The sequence below is a fragment of the Rhineura floridana genome, chromosome 3 (genome assembly GCF_030035675.1).
Source record: "Rhineura floridana isolate rRhiFlo1 chromosome 3, rRhiFlo1.hap2, whole genome shotgun sequence".
Lineage (NCBI taxonomy): Eukaryota > Metazoa > Chordata > Lepidosauria > Squamata > Rhineuridae > Rhineura > Rhineura floridana.
Window position 1 is genome coordinate 195,347,107 of NC_084482.1, and position 22,242 is coordinate 195,369,348.

General features: G+C 44.6%; 1 protein-coding gene across 7 annotated transcripts in view; it reads right to left on the bottom strand.

Annotated features, from left to right (window-relative positions):
- Positions 1–22,242, bottom strand: part of DDR1 (discoidin domain receptor tyrosine kinase 1) — a 79,354-nt gene that overhangs the window by 38,940 nt on the left and 18,172 nt on the right. For 3 of the 7 annotated variants that reach the window (XM_061619234.1, XM_061619229.1, XM_061619235.1), the window contains exon 2: positions 1,296–1,418. In XM_061619234.1, coding sequence (XP_061475218.1) covers positions 1,296–1,374 — 79 coding nt within the window. In that variant the 5' untranslated portion in view covers positions 1,375–1,418. Of the gene's footprint in view, positions 1–1,295; positions 1,419–4,331; positions 4,378–6,535; positions 6,557–17,140; positions 17,166–22,242 lie in introns of those variants that run through there. The other 4 variants (XM_061619230.1, XM_061619232.1, XM_061619231.1 and 1 more) reach the window with 3 other exon arrangements.

Here is a 22,242-nt window from a genome sequence, read left to right on the forward strand (position 1 = left end):
ATACCTTCCAGGAAACTCAAGGAGGTGTGTATGGGATTCCTATCAAGGCACTGATCAGACCAGGCCTGCTTAGCATCAGTAAGGCTGCTGAATCTCATGCCTTAAGACCACAGCCAACCCAGACACCTCCAGATGGTGTTGGGCTCCCATCCGCTCCAGCCAGCATAGCCAATGGTGGTGGGAGTTGTAGTTCAACAATGTGATTGGAGTTGGAACTGAACAATCATTTTGGCTACCCCGCTTCAGACCTTACCTTGGGCTCTAAGTGTTTGTAAGTTTACAGCCTATGTTCTTTCATCTGTAGCAAGGACGGGCAAACTTTGGCTCTCCAGATGTTGCTGGGCCACAACTCCAATCATCCCTGTCCATTTGCCTGGCTGGCTGGGGCAGATGGGAGTTGGGCTCCAACAACATCTGGAGGGCCACAAGCTTCCCTCCCCTGATTTGCAGGATTATTTTTTTGTCCCTACAAGTGGAAGCTGCAACAAAATGTTGTTGTGTGGAATGCTCCCATTCACTGTTCCATTCGGTCAACCACACCCCTCTCCCCCATACTTCATTTCATTCCCCCTCTCCCTACCTACAATAGCCAGTCACCATTCCACAGCCATTGAGCATTCTCGTTCTTCACTGGGCTATTTCTGGAAGCTTCCAGAGGCCCAGCATGGGAGAAAGTCCCAGCAAAGAGCATTTTGGCAAGGGCCCCCTCTAACCCAGATCCTACCCTTATGCTAAGTTTGCTCATTATCCTTGCTTCATTTCCCAACCTTCCAGATCTTCTCTTCTCGCACACCCAGTCACTTAGTCCTGTCCTCCCATTCATCCTTCGGTCCCTTCTCTTCCTCTTCGACATTTCTCTCTCTCTCACACACACCATTATCCCTGGGGAAGATAATCCTGTGGGCTTCACACACCCTCCACACCACATTTCACGGACCCACCTAGACACTCAGCAACACTCCAGTTTCCCGTTCCCCAGCTGATAGTCACAGGCCCCGTCTGCCCCTTACATTTAAAGCAGTATCATGCCACTTTATGGCCAGTCATGGTTTCCTCCAAAGACTCCTGGGAGCTGTAGTTTGTTTAGGGTGCTGAGAGTTGTTAGATCCCAGAGCTACAATTCCCAGCCTGGTTTAACAGTAAGAGGAACAGGTGGTCTCCTAACAACTCTCAGCACCCTTAGCAAACTACAGCTCCAAGGATTCTTTGGTGTCGGGGAAGCCATGACTGTTAAAGTGGTTTAATAGTGCTTTATATATATAGCAAGGATGTGGCCACTTGGACGCATGTCTCACCTGGATCAAAGTGCCCTTCCAACTCAGATGCAGCGACGGAGGCCAGGAGCAGCAAGCAAAGCATTGTGGGTCCCATCATGCTATCTGGGCTTGCCGATTACACCAACAGCTGAATCTTCATGCCTATTTTCAAAAGATAGAAAATAGCTGTTAATCACATGCAGGTCCCACATGTGTAGCTGAGATCAACGGCTGGGTGACTCAATATGAATGGGCAACCCTCCTCCTGCTCCTTCTCTTCCTAGGGTCAGGCACTTTCTCTGTGCTAGTCAATAACATACATTCCACGGTCAGGAGTCACCAGCATCCTGCCATTGTCCTGACTTTCCTATTCAGGCCTGAAGGGAATGGAGTTGACACATGACAGTACTGCGACGCATGATTATCATAGGCAGAAGGGCCAGAAGCCAAATCTGCGGTTGAGCGAACTCTGTGCATTTGGGAGATCCCAAGATTGATTTAAAGGGCTGGTTGTTTGACTGGTCTAAAAAACAGCTTGGCTGGTGAGGTGAAATATTAAGGAAAGAGGCTCAAATGGGGGTCAAACAATGACACTGCTTATTAGAACTGAAAGGCTGTGTTTGCACATCATGATGATAAGCCAGGGTTGTTGGCTTATAACGGTTCATTATAAGTGAGAAGTATGCTGCATGCATACATGACTGCTCCCACTTCACTCCTCCCTCAGCACAAGAATTATTATTAATGTTATTGCTATTAACTACATTTTATCCTACCTTTTCTCCAAGGAGCTCAAGAGAATGTACTAACATGGTTCTCCCTCTTCCAATTTTATCCTCACAACAACCCTGTGAGGTAGGTTAGGCTGAGAGACAGTGACTTAGCCCAAAGCCACCCTGTGAGCTTCATGGCCAAGTGGGTATTTGAACCCTGGTTTCCCAGGTCCCAGACCGATACGCTAACCACTACACCAGAGAAGAAACAAACCAAGAAGCCACAATTAAGCTTGACTTCTCGTGACATCCAATTCCAGGATCATGGTTTGTTTCTACCCAGCAAGCCTGGATTTGTAAGCCAACAACAAACCAGGATTTAAGAGAGCGGAGGCTGGCGCCCACTGGGGCTGATAGGATAAAAGGCAGGGAGGCCAACAGTAGGTGGAGCCAAAGCAAACAACAGGCAGAACCAACTCATTCTAGATTTGTCCCCATCCTCCTCCTTGTTGAGTTCTACCAGCGCAACATTGAGACTACAGAGGAGGAAGCTATAAGCCAGGGACACCCCCTGGACAGCCTGTAAGTAAAAAGCAGGCAAGTGGGGCTGGCTGAGGGCAGACTGAGGTTGGTGGGGCAGTGCCCCATTCACCCAAATGGATCAGCCTCCACTTGTTTAAGGCAGCCAAGAGGTCCTTGCTTGTTACAGAGAAACAAACCAGGATCCCAGGTTCAGAAATCACAGCATGCCAAGCTTAATTGTGGCCTTCTGCTTTGCTTCTCCTGCTTATGGCCAGAGAAGGAACAATGTAGGCGCTCATTTACAATAAACCACAACAAGCCAGAAACCCTGACTTCCGTGACATGTGCAAACATGGCTGAGGCCCATGCTAATTACACAGTGAACAGACACATGTAAGGTTGCAAATCCTGCAAAGTTAAGTCACTTTAATCCCACAGAGCACAAAAAAAACATGACAGCCTGCTCTGGATCAGACCAAGAGGTCTGTCTAGTCCAGCACTCTGTCTCAAGTAGTGGTCGACTACCTTCCTCAAAGAAGCAGAAAGAAAAAGATGAAAGCAGCCATCCTGCATCCCCATGACATATGGTGTACTGCCGTTGAATATGGAGGTTGTATTTATTTGTCACGGTTAGCAGACACCGATAGATGTCTTCTCTATGAACTTATCTTAATTCTCTGGTAAACTCATCTACATGCAGTGGGACTGAGGCCACCTAACTGGTCAGGATTACAGCCCAATGAAGTGACTGTCATCAGCGATTACATTGTCATCTTAGATATAGCTATGCAAATCCATATGGTCCATCTGTTTCAATGGTGCAATTTTGGAAATCTATGTTTTGAAATCTTAAGTCGGGGTAGAAAACATGGTTCCCTGCAAGCAATGCTGGACTACAACTCCCATCATCCCTGTCAGTTGCCCACGTTAGCTTAGACTGATGGGAGTTATAGTCCAGCAATATCTGGAGGGTACTATCTTGGCTACCCCAGTCTGATCTATAAGTTCAGGATGTGAAATTGTAATGAATGCGAACTGCTATATAGCGACCCCTGGAAATATATTGCACTTAACTGGGAGTTTTTTCCCTTCATTGCTCGTATGGGTTTTCTCTTTGGATATGCAAAACAAAAATAAAAACTATTTGTTAAAAAAAAGAGATTGACCTGTTCTTGGCTTCAGGGGGCAGCCCAGACAGACACATTTTTAAAAAAATGTAATTAGAAAAATAAAGTGCGATACCAACTATAACAAGACACACAGCCGAAGTTGGCATTGCAAGCAAATGGGTGTTTTAAAGTCTCAGCGGCTGCTGTTTTTATGAAAGCAGTTTTGGAAAGGGGTAAATTAGAATAGGGGTGGGGGGGAGAAGGGGGCACTTAACCCTTTCTCTACCTGTCATTTTTCTACTCCATATCGAGGCTAAACATATAACTGGAACCTAAGAGGAGGCAAAGCTATTTGGGGGGGAATTGGGAGTTTCTTTCTTTAATTACATTTCTCCCATCATGCAGCTCAAGGCAGCATACGTAGGTTTCCAGGTAGCTACCCCACCCAGGCACTGGCCAGACCCAGAGGTCCTTAGCTTCAGCTTTCTGTATAATATGCCTTTTAAGACCATGCACAGGAAGTAGGCAATGGAGGGGAAGGGAAAAGGTTAAACACCATTCGTTGCCCCTGATGCTTCCCTGCTCTAAATCTCCCCACCCCCACCCCCAACAAAGCTTCTTTCCTAGAAATAAAGCTGTCTTTGGATTCAGAAACATGCATTTGCTAGTAACATCTAGTTTGGCCTTTGTTTCTCATTGTAGTTTATTGATTTATAAAAGGATTTATATACCTCTCCTCCGCAAAATGTCAGGGCGGTGTACAGCAACATAAAAACACTGAAAAGCAATGCAAAACAATCATTAAAATGACTGGCTACTCGAAACAATGTTTTAAATAGCTTATTCATGCTAAGAGTGGTCCTTCTAGTCCAGCCTCGTATTCTCACAATAGCCTATCAGGTGCCCCAATGGGAAACCCAAGAGCAGGACCTGAGCGCAACAGCCACTCTCTCCTCATTTGAGACTCCCAGTAACTGGCATTGAGAGGGATACTGCCTCTGACAGTTTAGGTAGAACAAATAGCCATTGTGGCTAGCATCCACATAACCTTATCATCCGTGAATTTGTCTAATCCTCTTTTGAAGCCATTGAACTGATGGCCACCACTGCCTTTTGTGGGAGCAAATTGCATAGCTTAACTATACACTGTGTGAAGAAATTCTTTTGCCTGTCTGAAATCTTCCAGCATTCAGCTTCATTGGATGTCCCCAAGTTCAGAGCAAGAAGAGCCTGCAGGGCTGAGGAATAAAAAACCCTCTTCCCTGCATGTCCTGGCAGATGCAATTAACAATGAAATTTAAAAAGCTAGACCTGCATCTACCCAAGGACAATCTCAGATGATTTGCTAATATTTGACTATGGTCAGTAACAGCCAGTCAACTGACAACATTTGATCTGTCAATTGGTGGACATCCCCAAACCCTATTGATTTTTGTCAGAAGCAGTTAAAGGGCCTCAGCTAGACCTTTGTCAAAGTCCCTGATCAAACTGTTTCAATGTGATTGCAAATGAAACTAAAGGAGGCAAGGTGGAATGCTCCAGTTCAAGGCTCCAGCCAGCTATTCACACCCTCCGCCAGGATACTTTATTCCATTCCTTCTCCCTGAGGTTTTCTCACTAGCCCCAACAGTCAGCTGTAAAATGCTCAGTCCTCACTGGTCTGTTTTTTTTGGGTTTATTTGAGGGGGAGAATCTAAATACTTCTAAATTATTTTTGTACTTCTACAAGTCCTGGGGTCCCCCCAAGTCTGCTCTCTCTCTCACACACACATGTGGAGCCCTGAAACAAAATGTTTCTAATTGGAATCCTTCCCTTGTGGGTTCCAGATACCTCATTCCATTTCTCTCTTACAGGAAGTGCCGAAGCTTACGGGTAGAGCATCTGCCTTGCATGCAGCAGGTCCCAAATTCAATCCCCGGCATCTCCAGGTAATTGCTGGGAGGGACCCCTGCCTGAAACCCTGGAGAGCAACTACCAGTCAATGTAGACAATACTGAGATAGATGGATGAACAGTCTGACTCAGTATAAGGCAACTTCCTCTGTTCCCACGTTTTCCCATTCCTTCCCCCAAAGGCCAGCATTCTGTCTCCAATGAGCACGCTCAGTCCTGGGCTGTTTTTGCGTGGTTGGGATGTGCTGTATCCCCTGGTGCCCCATCCCAGCTATGTCAAAATCTTGGATTTCTCCATTGATTTCTATGGGCAGCTCTCATTTCTGTCTCTGGGGGAAATGACTTCGCAGTGTGAACTGGGAAACCATTTGTCCAGACAATTAGATGGTTCTTTCTAGACATTTTATCTGTGTGTGTGTGTGTCTTCCTCCATTCCCCCTCCCACCTTGCTTAGTCTCCCCCCCCCTTCTCAATGGCTGTCTGCAGACACTGAGCATCCTCAGTCTTCGCTGGGCTGTTTTTGTGGGATCCATCCTGAAGTGTGGTTTTCTTTCTTAAATATTTTTGTACTTCTTGGCGTCTTTTTATACCTCATCAAGCTACCCCATCCTTGTACATATGTGGTGCTGTTTTGGCTATAGAAGTGACTGCACTAAAAAATGGAATCAGAATTCATGAATGATGATTTGAGAAGGCAGTTCTGAGATTGGCGCAGCTCAAACATTTTCTTCAGAACCGATATTTCCTGATAACCTGCAGCACATTTTCATTTGCTAGTCATTTGCCTTTGGGGACAAAGAGTTAAAGCCCTGATCTGGATTGCCACAGCCACCACCATGATTTTAGCTCCACTGTCAATTACTTTAATAAAAACAAAACATTCATATCACAGCTAGTTTGGCCCTCTGTGCTGTAGCATCCCATACAGGCCTTTTATTTATTTTGTTTTATTTATTATCGCATTTATATCCCATATTTCCTCCAAGGAGCTCCAGGTGAACAGGAGCTCAATGAACAGGTCACGTGGGGGCACCCTCAGTACCTGTTTTTGGAAATGCACTGACACGATTCCCAAACATGTGGATAATGGGCTCCAAGACAGAGACCAACTGCAAAACAAAAGTTTGCAGTTAATAAGTGACTTGATTGCTTAACAATCAGAGTACACACCCTACAAGATACTGGGCGCTTCAAAGAATGTTCCCTCATATGACATCCAGACTCCCTTCCTCATTAGCAATGTTCTCCTACTGCGAGGAAAAAGGACCCCAAGTAAACACCCCACCAACTCTGCACAGCTTCCCTAACAAATCGTAAGAATCCAAATCTCCTGTTTCCTAGGAACCAGGGCCACCCCCCTCGCTGTTTCTTGATCAGTAGGTTGGGGGTGTGGAGTGTGTGGGGGTGTGAAAAGGGCTGTAAGCCAGCTGCTCCCATAATCCTTTGCTGGAATGTCCCTTCCAACAGCTGTCTTGATCTAAGGCTAGTAAACAGCAGCTGACAGGCCATAGTAGGGGGTGCCAATGTGCAAGTCAAAGGGGATGAATCAAGGCATTGATCAGACACCCCCCTTTGTAGCCATCATGGAGGATAAATCCCGTATTTAAAGCTGTCCGAAACCTCAACATAATAGAAGAGTTGGACAAACAGCCACTCTCTGGGGTTGGAATGGTTCAGACTTCAAAAACCTCATGGCAGCTTGTACCATCTCTCCCTTTAAGAGATAGACCTAGAGCTCAGGAGGACAGCAGAACGCCTCAGGGTTCTGTCTCCAGCAACCTGGGGAAAGACCCCAGCCTGACATCCTGGAGAGCTAAGGCCAGTCAGCGTAGGGCGGAAACAAGACTAGGCTAGTTCAACAAATGGTTTGAGCTGGTAAAAGGTGGATTCCTGTGTCTCCCATGGGTGTGGATCAACAACAGGGGACTGAGGGGCTACAGGAAATTGTGGGGTGCCAACCCTGTCAGGAAGCCCTCTCTTCAATTCCCCTCAGCCCTTCAAGTTATCCGACATCTGATGTTATTATTTTTATCAGTCTTGTAGGTTGCACATCACCTTGCAGTGTTTTGTATGACAATGCGGTTTTAAATAAGTAATAATCCCAGATATGCAGTGGTATGCAGTAGTGAGGAAGATGGATTGTCCTCGTGCATAAAGAGATATTTTCCTTTGTTATTGCTGCACTATGGTACTGGTCTGTTTAGAGCACTGTTCTTCCACCTTGGGTCCCCAGATGTTGAGGGACTACAAATCCCATCGTTCCTGACTATTGACCATGCAGTCTGGGGATTATGGAAGTTGTAGTCCAACAACATCTGAGGACCCAAGGTGGAAGAACAGTGGTTTAGAGCAAGGGGAGGGGGCCTCCCTAGTCCAAATACTGCTGGACTACAACTCCCATCATATCTTTGACTATGTTTATGAGCTTTGCAGAAAGAAATTCATTTTAAAGGGGCTGGTTCACACGTGCATGTTACGTCCCCTGATTTCTGTACTGATGTCTGTCTTTAAAAAAACTGTTTTTAAACTCTTTAAAAATATGTTTTTAAAGATTTTTTTACAATATTTTTAAAGATGTTTTGTTTTAATATATTTTAAAGTCTGTTTTTGCCGCCCTGGGCTCCTACTGGGAGGAAGGGCGGGATATAGATCAAATCAAATAAATAAATAATATTGGCTGGGGCTGATGGGAGTCAGAGTCCAACAACATCTGGAGGGCCACAGACCCTCGCCCCCCATCCCTGGTTTAGACAAAGCAGGTTGCAAAGCACTCTCCTCTTGAGGTGCTTTCACACTGCACTTTATTCCGTTATTCTGACGATTTATTTCCTGTTAATTTGCGCATAAAATCTGAGCTTTCACACGACATAACGGGTAGCTCCGGAATTCTGGTGGAACGTAGTGGAACTTTAGTGCTAAATTCCGCAATAAATGATACCTGAACAAGTCCGATAGCAAGGCCGGGACACGGAAGATTGCGGGAGTTTTGCACTACTGCCGCTGCTCACGTGACAGGCATCTCAGCATGCAGTGTGTTCCCGCCCTTACCAACTGCCACCACCTGGAGAGCAGCCTATGCTGCTGCTGCTTAACCAGAGCTTCTGCAGCTGTGCTGGCCCACGATCACGATCGCGCCTCCTTCAAACCCCCCCACGCACCCAAAGAACAGGCCTCAAACCCGTAGGTGAAGACCTGTGTGAAAGACTGTTTCGCAAAATGCCAGTATAACAGGTACAGCAGCGTGAAAGGGATTTTTGAAATCCGGAATGAAGCGCTAGCTTTTTAATCCGTTAAACTAGCGCTATTAGCCCCATGTGTGAAAGCAGCCTTTGATTCAGAGTACAAGTGATGATTCCTCTGCAGCACCTGTATTGTCGATCATGGTGAGGCAGGAAGAAATGCTCTTCTAAGTAATTGAGCCCAGGGTAGCGTCGTGGCTTAAATGTCAGACGAGGAGTCAGGAGACCTAGGTTCAAATCCCAAGCCAGCTCAAATCCCGAAGCTCACTGGTTGACTTTGGGCAAGTCACTATCTCTGAGCTAAACCTAACCTACTTCACAGTGTTAGTTTGAGGATAAAACTGCAAGAGGAGGGGAGTACCTTGTACATTGCCTCTGAGTCTCCTGGAAGAAAAGCAGGATGGAAATGCAAATAAATAAACACAATAAATAAGAAAGAGGGTAGAAATATAAATAAATAAATAAAAATAATGGAGAAGAATGACTTGTATAAAAGCCACGTAGATGTTCAAGAGCAGAGCACTGAACTTTGCTATGAGACTCCCACCCACTCCTCATCAGCCCAATACGGAAATCTACTTAAACCTGAAATGGTGGCCCAGGGGGACCTCGCAACATTAAAAACATGTTCTGGGGCTAAACTCTGACTCATATTAAGCCTCCGCAGGATTAAAAGGTATCTGCTGTTGTATGAATGTTTAGCAGAACAAATTGGGGTGCTTCTTCCGTTCCTTTCCCCTCAGCTCCTGTCAGCAGCTGAGGGTGTCCTCATTTTGCCCAGCTGGTTTTTAACCCACTGCAACCCAGAGATCTCCCAGGGCCTCCTGGAGAAAAAGACAAAACGCACAAGGAGTAAGGAAGGCAAGGAATCTCAGTTATGCAGCAGGAATGCATGGCAGCTGGGATCCCAGTGCCAGCCCAGCTTAACTGGCCTGATGTGGAGAGCTGCAAAGCTCCATGGATGCCCTACAGTCCTGACTGCCTGCCAGCAGTAAATTAACCATTATATTAAGTAGGCTGCAGAGTATCAACACAGGTCCCCACAAAAGAGAAGGATCCAAGACTGCAACAAAGGCCAAGAATCTTTAATTGTCCTGAAAGGGTTTAACCTGAATGGGTAAAATGTAATTATTATATTTTTAGGGAGCTAGGCCTCAAGCCTACCCGAGACTGCTATCCCCTGAATGTATTTAGCTACATATATCAGATTTGAAACTGGTGCAATGGTTAATGGCTTCACACATGTATCTCCTCCCCAAGAACTGTGGGGATTCTAGTTTGGTGAGGGTACAGGGGCATTCTTTGTTATAGATTCCTAGCCCTTCACAGAACTCAGTTCCCAGAATTCTTTGCTCAGGAAGCCTGACAAGCCAAATAAGGTTTGACACTGTGATTGACTGAGGATAACCTCAGCACCTAGCAGGCAGGAGGACCTAAGGGGCATTGTGGTCAGCGGAAATTACCCCAGCCCTAGAATAATGGTTGCAATCCTGGGTTAACTGGTAATATCTAACCACATCACATTCCCAACCTGGGTAACTTGGGCAAGTGGAATTAAAGTTAAGAATATAAGAAGAATCTACTGGATCAGGCCAATGGCCCACCTAGTCCAGCATCTGCTTTCACACTGCCAACCAGTTGCGCATGCGAAACCCACAAGCAGAACCTGAGGGCAAAGAGCACTCTCTCCTCCTGCAGTTTCAACAACTGGTATTTGGAAGGATACTGTCTCTGCCTAGGGAGGCAGAGCACAGCCATCATGGCTAGTACCTATTGATGGCCTTTTCCTCCATGAATTTTTCTAATGCTCTTTCAAATACATCCAAGTAGGTGGCGATCACTGCCTCTGTGGGAGCAAATTCTATAGTTTAACTATGCACTGTGGGAAGAAATACTTTCTTTTGTCTGTCCTGAATCTTCCAACAGCAGACTACAAAAAAAAAAAACCCACAATCCCAACAACAAAGAAGCCAGCTGCCAAAAAGGGGGGGAGCAAGGGCCATTATTGTCTTTAGCTAACAATTTTTAATTTAGAAAAACAATAAATGGTGTGCATACATGTGTAATTATACAGCCACAAGAGTGGCTGCATACTATAGTCAGCATGGATTTTTCACATTCTGCAATGTTAAATTGAAAATACCCCCCATGCCATTCTGATGCTTCCCATAAGCTCATTTCAAAACAAAACCTTACAAAACTTATAGTCCTGAATCAGAAATGCTTCCTTAACAGCTCCCTAAATTTTCATGGCAATACACAAAACAGTCAGAGAGAATCGAGAGTTCAAAGTGTAAAAAGAGGGGGGGAAACCCAGACCCCTTTTGGACTTTTTTCTGCCAGGGTTCTCATAATCTGTTGAAATTCATTAAAAATCAGCCATGTTCACAGAGAATCTGTAATCCTATTACTGGCCTTGCCCCATACTCTGACCTTCATCTTCTGCAGTTTAAAAGTTTAAAAAATGCCTGGCTGAATTTTAATTAATTTAAGAAATTTTGGCTTGAACTCAATGATAATGTCAGGCATGCTCAGTAAGAACCATCAGTGTTCTAAAAGCCAGACTCACAGCTGCTGGGCTTGCCTAATCAGGGGGCCACACCCACACCAGACTTTGATTTGACTGTCTCAGTCATGGCTTCCCCCAAAGAATCCTGGGAAGTGTAGTTTGAGAAGGGTGCTGAGAGGAGACTCCTATTCCCCTGACAGAGCTCCAGCGGGTTTAACAGTCAGCCACTCTGACTAAAGTTCTGTGAGTGGAACAGAGCGTCTCCTAGCAACTCCCAGCACCCTTGACTAGCTACACTTCCCAGGATTCTTTGGGAGAAGCCATGATGTGTAAAGTGAAATAAAGGTCTGGTGTGGATGTGGCCAGAGACAGCTTTGGTTTAAATTTCAGTGGGAGGCTACATGTGCCTGCTGTAGAATAAAAAGGTGGGGGGAAAGCTGAAAAAGAATGATACTGTTCACAATGCTTTCCTTTTGGAAAGGAAGGGGCTTCCCCTCTGCCCAGTGCTCACCCACCCAATCTTCTCCCATCCCCCCCACCCCTCCCCCAGGTCAGCTTCACTTATTCTAAGCATGACTGCACAGAAGTAAATCCCACTGAACTCAAAAAGCATGCAAATGATCAAACCTGCTCTCCCCTTCTCCTCCCTCCTATCCCCTCCTTCTTGCCCCTTCCCTCTCCCTTCCTTCAACCCCTCCCTTCTCCTCCCCATCCCCTTCCAATCCCCTCCTTCCCCTCCCCTCCCCTCCCCCTCCTCCCCGATGGTCAGTTTCACCTATCCTAGGACTACAACCTGGGAGACCAGGGTTCAAACAGCCATGAAGCTCACTGAGTGACCTTGGGCCAGTCACTGCCTCTCAGCCTCAGAGGAAGGCAATGGTAAACCATCTCTGAATACCTCTTACCATGAAAATCCTATTCACAGGGTCCCCATAAGTCGGAATCGACTTGAAGGCAGTCCATTTCATTTTCAAGCATGATTGCATGGGAGTAAATGCCGTTGAATTCAATAAGTATGCAAATGATCAAACCTGCCCTCCCCTCCTCCTCCCTCCTATCACCTCCATTTTGCCCCTTCCCTCCCCCTTTCTTCACCCCTCCCTCCTACCCTTCCAATCCTCTCCTTCTCCCTCCCACTCTTTCTGCTCCCCTCTCCCCCTTCTTCCTTCCCTCTACTCTCCCCTCCCCCTCCCCCCCCCATGGTCAGTTTTACCTATCCTAGCCATGACTGCACAGGAATAAATCCCAGTGAACTCAATAAATATGCAAATGATCAGACCTACCTTTCCCCTCCTTCCCCTCTCCTCTCCCTTCCTCCTCCCTTCCTCCTCTCCTCCCCTCGTCCTTCCTCCTCCCCTGCCCACTCCAGGCTTCCCTCCCCATGGCCAGTTTTACCTATCCTAAGCATGATTGCACAGGAATAAATCCCACTGAACTCAATAAGCATGCAAATGATCAATCCATTCTCAGCAAACATGCACAGGATCCCATTTCTTACCTCCAGGACTAAAAAACAGGGAAATTCACTAATAGGCAAAAAACCTTGATGATTACAAATATATGTATGATTCACTAATAGGCAAAAAACCTTGCAGTTTAAGAATGTACCTATAGACAACACATATTTCTATCAAACTTTTAAAAGCAGGGATATTGGGCAGCTATAGTGAATGTACCAGGGGACCAGGAGACCTGACCTCTCTGAGATATTGTACTGCCCTACAAATTTGTCAAAATGCAAACACTATTTGGGTTGGTCTTTCACAGTCCAATCCACTTCCTGTGTAGCTTGGAAGAATTTGGTAGCGTGCCTCTGAGCATATGGTGAGTGGTGGCAACACCTGCAGTCAGCCCAAAGAACAGAAACAAGACGTGCTGTGCTGATCTTGTTTTAGCAGGGAGGAAGCAACTATATTAGAACAGTTGATATCATTCAGATAGTCACTTTAAATATGTTTGATTTACTTTGCAATTTTAGTGAAGTTTTCTATATAAATCATTCTCTTTTGCTTCACTTTTGCAACACTTTGCAACACTAAAAAAACCTCCAAAAACAATTGTGGAATAATGGCACTGACTGTTCTGCAGAATAGTTTCCAATGGACATGAGGAGTGTCTCAGTTTGCACAAGATAAAACAGTGGGAGATGAAATATATTCTAGCAAAATTCAAGGTGTGCTCTATGTTTTTAATTGACCAGCTACAGTCATTGCTGAAGTAGCAGCATATTGTAATCAGTCTGATTTTACATCAAACTGCAGTTTCGGATTCAACTGTTAATGCGCCCCAAATAGAAATATAGCATAACCTCCCGTTTGAAACACAAAAGGCTATCTTCTCCATCATATGACATCGACCAATAAAAAGGCTTTGAAATTAATAAAAATAAATTTGACAAGATTTCTAGGATGAATAATGAGAGATAATAATTTTCTAGGTTAGATTCTCTGTAGAAACAGTAGTAACACAGAAAAGAAGCAAAGTAAGAAGAACACCAACAAACATACAAAAACGTAATTCTCCATCTTTGGAGATGGCAGGTGTTGCCACCACTCACCATATGCTCAGAGGCACATGTTACCAAATTCTTCCAAGCTACACAGGAAGTGAATTGGACTGTGAAAGACCAACCCAAATGGTGTTTGCATTTGGACCAATTTGTAGAGCAGTCCAATATCTCAGAGAGGAGGTCAGGTCTCCTGCTTCCTTGGTGCATTCACTATAGCTGCCCAATTTCCCTACTTTTTAAAGTTGGATAGAAATATCTGCTTGCCGATCACTTCCAGAATAAGATCTCATGTATCCGCCAGGACCTAGATTCTCAAGTTATAGCAGTAGATCCTAGTGAGATGTCCGGAGCACAGTCTTGTCCTGTTTTGTTGGATGAGCTTCAGTTGGTTCAACTCGAGGACGTGGACAAGGTGCTTGGACAGGTACGTGCAACCACTTCGGTACTGGATCCTTGCCCCTCCTGGCTGATAAAAACTAGTAGGAATGGAACAGGTAGCTGGGCCAAGGAAGTGATAAATGCCTCTTTACGAGAGGGAGTGGTCCCGGGCTGTCTGAAAGAGGCAGTGGTGAGACCACTCCTGAAAAAGCCTTCCTTGGACCCAGACAATTTTAACAGCTACAGGCCAGTGGCGAATGTTCCATTCCTGGGCAAGGTCTTGGAACGGGTGGTTGCTGGCCAGCTCCAGGCGCTATTGGATGAAACCGATTATCTAGATCCATTTCAATCGGGTTTTAGGCCTGGTTTTGGCACTGTGACAGCCTTGGTCGCCCTGTACGATGACCTATGTCGGGAAAGAGACAGAGGGAGTGTAACTCTGTTGATTCTCCTTGATCTCTCAGCGGCTTTTGATACCATCGACCATGGTATCCTTCTGGAGAGGCTCGCGGAGTTGGGAGTTGGAGGTACTGCTTGGCAGTGGTTCCGCTCCTACTTGGCGGGTCGTCTCCAGAAGGTAGTGCTTGGGGAACATTGCTCGACACCGCGGGCTCTCCAATATGGGGTCCCGCAGGGGTCAGTTTTGTCCCCCCTGCTTTTTAATATCTACATGAAGCCGTTGGGAGAGGTCATCAGGAGTTTTGGAGTGCGTTGTCATCAGTATGCTGATGACACGCAGCTCTACTTCTCCTTTTCATCTTCTTCAGGTGAGGCTGTCGATTTGCTGAACCGTTGCCTGGCCTCGACAATGGACTGGATGAGAGTTAACAAACTGAAGCTCAATCCAGACAAGACTGAGATGCTGTTGGTGGACGGGTTCTCTGATCGGATGGTGGATATATACCCTGTCCTGGACGGGGTTACACTCCCCCTAAAGGACCGGGTTCGTAGTCTGGGAGTCTTTTTAGACTCTTCCCTCTCACTTGAGGCTCAAGTAGCCTCGGTGGTTAGGAATGCGTTTTACCAACTTCGGTTGGTAGCCCAGCTACGTCCCTATTTGAGTAAAGAGGACCTTACATCAGTGGTACATGCTCTGGTAACCTCACGTTTGGACTACTGTAATGCGCTTTACGTGGGGCTACCTTTGAAGACAGTTCGGAAGCTACAACTAGTGCAAAATGCGGCGGCCAGATTGCTGACAAGGACCAAGCGGTCCGAGCATATAACACCTGTTCTGGCCAGCTTGCACTGGTTGCCAATATGTTTCCGGGCTAGATTCAAAGTGTTGGTATTAACCTATAAAGCCTTATACGGTGCGGGACCACGATACCTTGCGGAACGCCTCTTCCGATATGAACCGGCCCGTGCACTACGTTCTGCTACGAAGGCCCTCCTCCGGGTTCCAACTCACAGGGAGGCCCGGAGGGTGATGACAAGATCTAGGGCCTTCTCAGTGGTGGCCCCCGAACTATGGAACAGTCTCCCTGAGGAAGTACGCCTGGCGCCGACTCTGCTCTCCTTCCGGCGCCAGGTCAAAACCTTCCTATTCTCTGAAGCATTTTAAGTTATACTGATTTAATTTTAAAAATGTTTACTGTGTTGGATTGTTGCTTGTATTTTAGTATTGTTTTGTTATTTATTGTATTTTTATGTTGTTTTATGTTCACCGCCCAGAGAGCTATTGCTAGTCGGGCGGTATATAAATTTAATAAATAAATAAAATAAAATAAATAAATTCTTAAACTGCAAGGTTTTTACCTATTAGTGAATCATACATATATTTGTAATCATCAAAAGGGATGGGGTCTAATTCAGGATGTTGCTCAGACCTACCCTCATGCAGTTACAGTAGCCTTCTGTTACTGCTGCCTGCCTCCTCCTTAGGGATGGGAGATAAATTTGATTCATTTTGCATCGAAAGGCACCTAATTCACCCTTTTCGAACCAACGTACAAACCGAAACACAGCTATTACACTTCTCCAAATTTTGCCGTACAGTTCTCCAGCCAAGTGAAGTGAACAAAAAGGCATTTGCTAGTGTAAAACGCACATTAAAATGCATACATTTGTGAAAATAGCATAGAAAAATGGTTTATATATAAAGGCTTTGCAAAATTTTGTACATTAGACAAAATTGCATACAAAAATGTGTGTATTAGGAGCAGGGATGTGATCTGTTGGCCCATACCAGTTTGTAAGTATTCCATCAACCTAACAGGCTGGTATCGATTCAAGTTCATTCTATGTCCCCTATCTGCTGCTTTTACTGATCAGTTTTTCTCCCCTCCCAAAACTATTGATATTAATATTGCAATTTTTAAGGAAATATCAATAAGGGAAATATCAATAACATTATCATTCTTAATATCAGCATTTTAGAGGTGGCTTTTAAAAAAAAGTTTTCAAAAATAGTCACGGAAAATCACTGCACAAAAAAATATGATCCGCAACGACAGAGAATAAGCAAATCAATGGAAAATTCAGTACCAATCCAAATCGGGCAGAATTCTAGCACATCTCTAACTGGGAGCAATTCACACTAAAATGCTGATGAATTTTCATGATGCCTTTAAAAAGAAAAAAAAACACAATCGCAAACTAGTGAAAAGCTGAACTGAAGAAAATAAGAAACTGAAGAAAATGACAAACTGAAATTGGCAGATCTGCCCCCCTCACCTCCTCCTCTTCCGGCTCCCCTGTATCCCTCCAGAGCCCGGCCTGGCACTTTTCCAATGCTCCTCAGAGTCACGCACACTCTGGGGAGCGTGGGCCAAAGTGGTTCCAGGCCCCAGCCTGGCAGGAAGGCGTGACTTGCATTCCTAGAAAGTTTCAAATACAGACGGGCGGAATTGCCCACTATAAGCAAGCGCTTATTGTTTGCCATCCACAGCCAGGCTACTAGAACGTGTGGGGGAGGAGTGGGGAGAGGCAAGGGAGGCATCCTTTCACTCGGCACCACAGAGCAGTCAGCCGTATCAGCAGGCAGTCAATCAGTCCTACAACTTTCCCTACCTGTTTTCCAGTCTGGACAGATTCTGTATAGTTCAGAGACTGCTGATCCGAGAAAAAGGTTTGATATACAGCAGTTGCCCCGCCTCCTCCTCCAAGCCCAACTCTTTACATTCACTGAAGGGTTTGTGGGTGGTTGTTGTTTTTGCCAACTTCTTAAATATGCTGAACTTGCTGCAAGGATGAAAATGTTTGTCTCCGCTCCAATTTTCACATACAAAATCCTCCACTTAACATAACTCACCACTCCCTTTGTGATATGCTTTTGCCCTTCAGCTTCCATACATACAAAGAAGCCAATCTTTAGCAACAGGTTTAACTGCATAAGCAAACAACATTCCCCACAAGGAAGGAGGAAACAATAAAAGCAAGGCTATGTCTTCTGCAAAAAAAAAAATAATGTAGCTAAAGGTCAGATCATTTTCTAACTATAAGTAGCTTAGGTAAAAAACACATTCAGATTGACAGGAGCAAGTAAAACATTTCGGAAGTTCACAATAACTGCAAGTAAAACAAGCTCCATTGTGAAACTCATATTTCACCATGAAATACAAATACAGATTTTGTGAAGAGAAGCTCCGATTTCCAGTGCCCAGAAACAAATTGCACAGGATTCACTATGATTCACCCACATTTCAAATATGAATTCGTAAGAAGAGCCTGCTGGATCAGGCCAATGGCTCATCTAATGGTCCAGCATCCTATTCTCACAGTAGCCAGATGCCCATGGGAAGCCCGCAAGCAGGCCCTGAGCGCAACAGCACTCATCCCTGCAGTTTCCAGAAGCATACTGCCTCCAACTGTAGAGGCAAAGCATAGCTATCATGGCTTATACTCCTTGTAGCCACTGACAGCCTTTTCCTCCATGAATTTGTCTAATCCTCTTTTAAAGCCATCCATGTTGGTGGCCATCACTGCCTCCTGTGGCAACAAATCCCACATGTGCTGTGTGAAAAAATTACTTTCTTTTGTCTGTCCTGAATCTTCCAGCTTCATTGGATATCCACAAGTACTCCTGTTATGAGGGAGGGAGAAAAAACCTTCTCTATCCACTTTCTCCACACCATGCATAATTTTATACACCTTTAGCATGTCACCTTTCACTTGCCTTTTCTCTAACCTGAAAAACCCCACATGCTGCAACCTTTCCTCATAAGGGAGTTGCTCCATTCTCTTAATCATTTTGGTTGTCCTTCTCTGAACCTTCATCCATTTATTTAAAAGGAGGGGAAAGCTGTGTCTCTCATATTTCTAATTTTGCTGGCTTTTCCATTCAACATGTCTAATTTTATCATGCCGCTGATTATATCTGAATCTCATGATCCAATAACTGAAGGGTTTGGGGGTTTGTTTGTTTCTTGCCAACTTCTTAAATATGCTGAACTTGCTGCAAGGATTAAAATGTTTGTCTCCGCTCCAATAAAAATTCCTTTTTGATCTACAAATGAGTAAAAAGTTACCAGGTTGACACCCAAATCATTCTTACTACCGTTTATTCTGCTGCCACATCTGCTTTTTATTATTATTATTATAATCATTTATTTATTTATTTATTTATTATTTGATTTCTATCCCGCCCTTCCTCCCAGCAGGAGCCCAGATCATCATCATCATCACCACCACCATGAAATCCTTTCACTCACTCCCTTGCCTGAAAAAGCTACTGAATTTCTTTTAAGAACTTACTTTTAAGAGCTCTGCTGGATCAGTCCAAAAGCCTATCTAGTCTAGTATCCTGTTCTCACAGTGGCCAAATAGATGCCTATGGGAAGTCCAAAACCAGGACATGAGCACTCTCGCAGTTGTATCTCTAGGAACTCATCTTCAGAGGCATACTGAATGCACTGATCCCGACAGAGATCCTTGGGGAATCCCACATCTTATATCCTTCTATTGTGAAAACTGTCTATTTTATTATTAATATTTATTATTAGGGCACTTCCAGACCTCTGCTACTTTTGGGTGGGATTCAATCACATTCTGGCAAATTCAAATATGCAATTACAGTTCATTGGCAACTACAGCTCTTGTGCAACAAACCCGCTTCCCTAAAAGATCGGACATTCTGCTAAAAGTGACAGGGAAATGCACCGGAAAATGTGGGATAATACTTGCTTTGATGCAATGTCATCTAACCTCCCTGCAAACAAATGTGAACAACTGCTCATTAAACAGCCAGTGCTATTATCTAATCTTCCTGCAAACAAATCAGGAAGAATGCTCACTGAACAGGCTATCTGGAAACACCCTTAGAAAGCAACTGCCAAGCTTGTCCCAAGACTTTTTTGTGGTCTCTTTTTGTCCTGTGAATTGCAGCAAGATCAATCCTGATTCAGCCAATGGATCCTTTAAAAAACTGATCTGGAAGTGAGTCAGACATTGTGACATGATATCTCATGATTGGGCCTCTTAAAAGTATCCGCCAATCAGAATTTAGATGCCCATAGATATCATCTATTTAATTAGATCACCCTTTCAGCCAATTTCTTCCATCTTCTCTTCATTTGCTTTGATAAATGGTCAAAGATCTTGGCTTGCCGCAACGTCTGTAAAACGAAGAGGAGAAGCAATCCATTTCATGCCAGCATAAAGCGTCTGAGCCAGTTACATTTGAGGAGTATAAATTCTACTGCAGCATAATAAGGCCTATGTTTCTAATTGATAAGACAAGTAAATAGGGAAATTCATAGAGCAGTCACCAGAAAATGAAACACAGTTACAATTTGCCACTTCTGGTGCCCAACGATTTGACTCTGTATAAGGTCATTTCCTGGGAGCTCAATTTCTATTCATGCTCCTGTGCCGTTTAACAGATTATTACTGACAACAGCTCATCATGTAGAAATTTAACAGGTGACGTTTTACCTAGCATGGAGATAAGGTGATGGAGAAAAGTTGCAATAAGTTAATACAGTATCTGTGTACCAATGCCAGGCCACTGTTAAAACACGCCTGCACATATTCATGACCCACGAGGCCAATGCTGCTGATAAACACAACAATAATCAATTAACTCATCCACAAATAAATGTAATCTAATTTGTTGCCAATTTAAAATAGATAAAAGTATATATTAGCAGCCCAGTGTTTGGCAATCAAACCGCTGCTTTCCTTGCCCACTGACTTCCTGGTAAAGAAATATACTTGACCATAACAAGTCATTCAATCACATGTCCTCCTTTCCTAATTAGAATGACTTACTCTGCATGTGTGCGCGCACGTACGCCCATGCATGCTGGGAGGAACTGTATGGATTTATTTATTAACATCTCTGAGCCAGTTGTTGCCAGAATTTGTTTTTGTAGAAGCCTGAAAAAAGTTGGGCAGTTGTCAGAGGCTGCCACCATTTTGCAGGAAGGATTCTGTCATATACAACAGGGGTAGCCAACGTGGTGCCCCCCAGATTTTGTTGAACTACAACTTCTATAATCTCTTGAGCACTGGTCCTGTTGGCTAGGGCTGATGGGAGTTGGAGTCCAACAACTTCTGGAAGGCTGCAGGTTAACCTCCCCCGATCTACAGGAAATTTAGATTTGCACAATTAAAGTGGATTAAAACACTCTGTTGCTACAAATCAACTTTTTTTTTAAAAAAAATACCTTTTTGGCAAGAAAAAAGTGATGGGGAAATGCATTAAAATGTGAGAGAAGGGTCAATTTACTGATGGGAAGCTATATAACCTCTGTGCAAACTGATCATGATGAATGCTCATTATTGTACAACCTCCCAGCAAACAAATCAAAACAAATGCTCAGTAAAGAGTCGGTCTCATATAACTGCTTTGCAAGCAATAATTGGGTCGCCTGGAAGAGTCCAGAATTGTTCTGAGCAAAAATCAGCAGCGGTGTTTTCATTTAGTGTTATGTTCTTGAACTGTGTACTCCACAGATGCGCGCTGCAGTACCTAGTGGTTAAGCTCAACCATTCCACATCTGGTTACATGCAAGACTGCAGTGTGCATGTTGGACTTTCCTCAGTTGCTGCGCTCTATACAGGGCCTGCGGAGATGGCTCTGTATCAGGTGGTGTGGCAGAGGACAGCTGTGGTGACAGGTCTCACGCTCACTTCCCTGTGCAGCTCCTCTTCCCCTGCTAGAGAACTGGACCACACTTGGACCACCACATGGGGCTATACCCACAGATGCAAAGAGAGAACAATCACTATTACCTTTGTCCACTAAGTAAACAATTAGAATCAACTATGCTCTGCCTCCTGACTCACTTTGGCCCTCCCCCTGGCCCTGTAGCGATACCAGACTTTTTAAAATCAAAACATCCTTACCCCTAATGCATCCTCCACCTGGCCACATGTTTGTTAAAGATGTGATGACATGGTTTTTTAAAAACTAAACACCAGGTGTGGGAGGGTGATTATCCTCAGGAACGCAGCAAGTGGGATGGTTTAAGCCAAGGCTGGGGAAACTTTGGCCCTCCAGATGTTGCTGAACTACAACTCCCAGCAGCCCCAGCAAGCATGGCCAATGGAGTTGTAGTTCAGCAACATCTGGAGGGCCAAAGGCTCCTGGTTTAAGCCTTGCCTTCCCAACTCTGATGTTCATAAAAAATCACCATCCTGCAGCAATTAGGATTGGGAGAAAACCTTCCACTAGTGCCAGTTGGAGGGTTTTTTCCCTAATTGCTGTGGAGGGGTTACCATTGCGGTTGCTAGGGAGGGGAGGTTTAAACATCTGTGTGGCCAGAAAGCAGATCAGAAACAACTTGTTTTCCATTTGTTCCCAGCTTGTGATGCCGCCAAATCTTGAACCCAAAGCGGATATAGGCAGCTAGTGCTTATTTCTTACTAAAACCTAAGGTCGCTTCCAAACAACCTGTTTATTGAGCATTCATCCTGACTTTTTTCTACAAAGTTGTAAGGAGGTTATATGACATAGACTCCTTGTTGAGCATTCATTCTGATTTGTTTGTGGGGACACTATATGGCTTCCCGTCAATCAATTGTTATCCCACACTTTCAAGAGCATTTTCCCATCACTTTACTTACCACAAAAAGTCAGGGGGGGGAAGAGTGTTGCAGTGCAAAAACAACAAAAATTGTGCAACCTCGATTTGCCGGCATGCTGCTTAATCTCATCCACAAAGTTGGAA